The 3,007-nt window shown below is 34.4% G+C and overlaps 1 protein-coding gene across 1 annotated transcript; it reads left to right on the forward strand.

The window, feature by feature from the left end:
• The first annotated feature begins 964 nt into the window (after positions 1–964).
• On the forward strand, positions 965–2,393 carry LOC140829867 (lignin-forming anionic peroxidase-like). Its single transcript, XM_073193147.1, has 3 exons — positions 965–1,455; positions 1,604–1,769; positions 1,856–2,393. Exons 1-3 carry the CDS (start codon positions 1,039–1,041, stop codon positions 2,242–2,244), a joined length of 972 nt encoding a protein of 323 aa, XP_073049248.1. The 5' UTR covers positions 965–1,038; the 3' UTR covers positions 2,245–2,393.
• The last annotated feature ends 614 nt before the right edge of the window (positions 2,394–3,007 follow it).

Genomic DNA, 3,007 nt, shown 5'->3' on the forward strand with positions numbered 1-3,007 from the left:
ACCTCCACCGCAAGTTGTTTCTATATACACACTCATGCATGTATTTTCTGAATTCTTGGTACTTAGTAACGTAAATTGTATTAGTTATTTCACGATATTTGGATGTATTTTCGCATTACCAAGGTTAAATTCAAATTACACAAAAACTCTTGTGAAACAGTCTCATAGGTCAATTTTGTGAGACGAATATTGTATTTAAATCACTCATTAAAAAATATTACTTTTGAGTATCCTTTAATGTAAATATATACATGATTAACTCATCATCTCACGAATAAAGATTGAGTAGGTCTCTTGTGAGACGGTCTTACGAATCTTTATCTGTGAGACGAGTCAACCCCACTGATATTCACAATAAAAACTAATACTATTAGCATAAAAAATAATATTTTTTCATGGATACCCAAATAAGATATCCGTCTCACAAAATACAACACGTGAGACCGTCCCACCAAATTTTTTGCCTAAAGATCCTTGAGACTATCTCATGATAGACCTATTCATTCAAGTGATATACTTCAGATAAAATGGATTTGAGTATTCTTTTTCATATTAAGTGATGATAATCTAGCTAGGGTTGAAATAAAAGTTTTTATTTATTTATTTTCTAAAAATTATTCCTTTATTGTTCAAATCAGTACTTCAGCATGAATTAATATGAGAGACGTAGTCACGTAGATACGGACATAGATATATTTTTTCAATGATTTAGATTGCATAATCTAATTAAATTCCCTCGAACAACGACCAAATCAAATGGGATGGATCAGTTGAATTTTTACGTGCAATTGCGAATATAAAAGGCTGGAATTTTTTTAAAAAAAAAAGTGTGGCAGGTACGTATTTATACGCGTGGTAGAAGTCAACAGTGAACAATAATTCTTTTTATTTTATTTTTTTACTTTTAATTTGTCCTATAAATAGTTGCCAAGAAACCCATCATCTCCATCAACCTCAATTGCAATCAATATTTTGATTCTTAATCTGAGTGGATAAATAATTTATCCAATCAAAAATCTAAAATTTCTATTTCTAATAATGGGTAGCTTTACGAGTTCATTTTGCACTCTTTTTTCCCTTACATCCATCTTGTTTTTACTCTCTAGCATTTCTTGTGAAGCACAACTATCCACAATTTTTTATAGCAAAACATGCCCAAATGCACTTGCTACGATTCGAACATCCGTCAGACGGGCAGTATCGGCGGAGCGTCGCATGGCGGCCTCACTCATTCGGCTCCACTTTCACGATTGTTTTGTTCAGGGATGCGATGCATCGATTCTGCTAGATGAGACGCCTTCTATTCAAAGTGAGAAAACAGCTTTTCCCAATATAAATTCTGCAAGAGGATACAACGTCATAGAGGACGCTAAGCGTGAGGTGGAGCGCATATGTCCTGGTGTAGTTTCATGTGCGGACATACTCACCTTAGCAGCACGTGATGCCTCAGTTGCTGTAAGAATTTATATATATATAAATATACTTTCTCGTATAAACTATATAATATATATAGTTACTACATCTAGCTAGGTAAATAGTGTTTTCGAAAGAACAAATTCATACATGCTTAATTTTTAAAAGAAATGAAAATACATGCATGCAGGTTGGTGGTCCGACGTGGGATGTGAAGCTCGGAAGAAAGGACTCCACCACCGCAAACCGTGCTCAAGCAAACACCGATCTTCCCAGTCCTTTTGCTGATGCCAACACCCTTATTTCCGCCTTCGCCGTTAAGGGACTTAACACAAGAGACATGATTGCGCTGTCAGGTATACGATCTAGCTAGTTTTATGTACATTCATGTACATACTGCATATACTAGACTTTCGGAAGTATGACATATTAATGCTTGTAGGATCACATACACTCGGCCAAGCCCAATGCTTTTTGTTTCGGTCAAGAATATACAGCAACGCAACCGATATTGATCCTGGCTTTGCTAGCACTCGAAGGCGCCAATGCCCTCAAACAGGTGGTGACACCAATCTGGCTCCACTTGATTTGGTGACACCAAATTCATTCGATAACAACTACTTCAGGAATTTGGTACAGAGAAAGGGTCTTCTTCAATCCGATCAGGTTCTTTTCACTTCCGCGTCAACAAACAGCATCGTCCTCGAGTACAGCAGGAATCCAGGAGCTTTCGCTGCTGATTTCGCTGCTGCAATGATAAAGATGGGGGAGATTCAGCCATTACTTGCACCAAATGGGATCGTAAGGAGGACTTGTGGCGCTATTAATTAACCAATTCCAAGCATATTTGTAGCAAAAGCACGTAGATTTGTTTAAATTTCTTGTTACTCTTAATTTGTTATAGTTAATCACCAATTTATATATATATGTGCGTGTGCGTGTGTGTGTTTGTAATATCTAAAAGTCGTCTATCTTCTTTGTATCGTAATAAATTTCACTCTCCCACAATTTGGGTGTTTTATATCTGTAAGATATTTATGGAATGATTTATTCATCATTCTAATGCGCTTTAGTTCCTTAATTATTAATTAATATAATTCAATTATTAGTTTTTTTATTTCTAACTAACGTGTGTGTGTGTATATATAGACACACACACACATACATCAATTATTTTACGTACACAATATATGTGCCAAAATACTAGTATTTTTTATGAGATAGACTTCTAAAGGGCATTTGGGAGATTAAATTGAAATCTCACATATTTCGATTATAGTTTTATTATTAACAATGAAATAATAGGTCATTTCATAATTTATTTACTCAAAGTAGAATGAATTCAAATTATATCAATATTGGTGAATTTGAAATTCATCGTAATTAATTTGAAACATTATATACGTTAGGGTGTAAACAAATCGAACTGATTTGCGAGCTTTTACAGTCGTCTAGATAAATATTTGATTTGTATTCGAATTTATTGAACTCAAGCCGAATTCGAACAGTTCGAACTTTTTTCGAACCGAACTCGAGCCAAAATTATTTTATTCGATAGTTCGCGAGCCTTAATATTTGATTAATATAATATTAT

The sequence above is a fragment of the Primulina eburnea genome, chromosome 4, assembly GCF_022965805.1.
Source record: "Primulina eburnea isolate SZY01 chromosome 4, ASM2296580v1, whole genome shotgun sequence".
NCBI classification, from domain to species: Eukaryota; Viridiplantae; Streptophyta; class Magnoliopsida; order Lamiales; family Gesneriaceae; genus Primulina; species Primulina eburnea.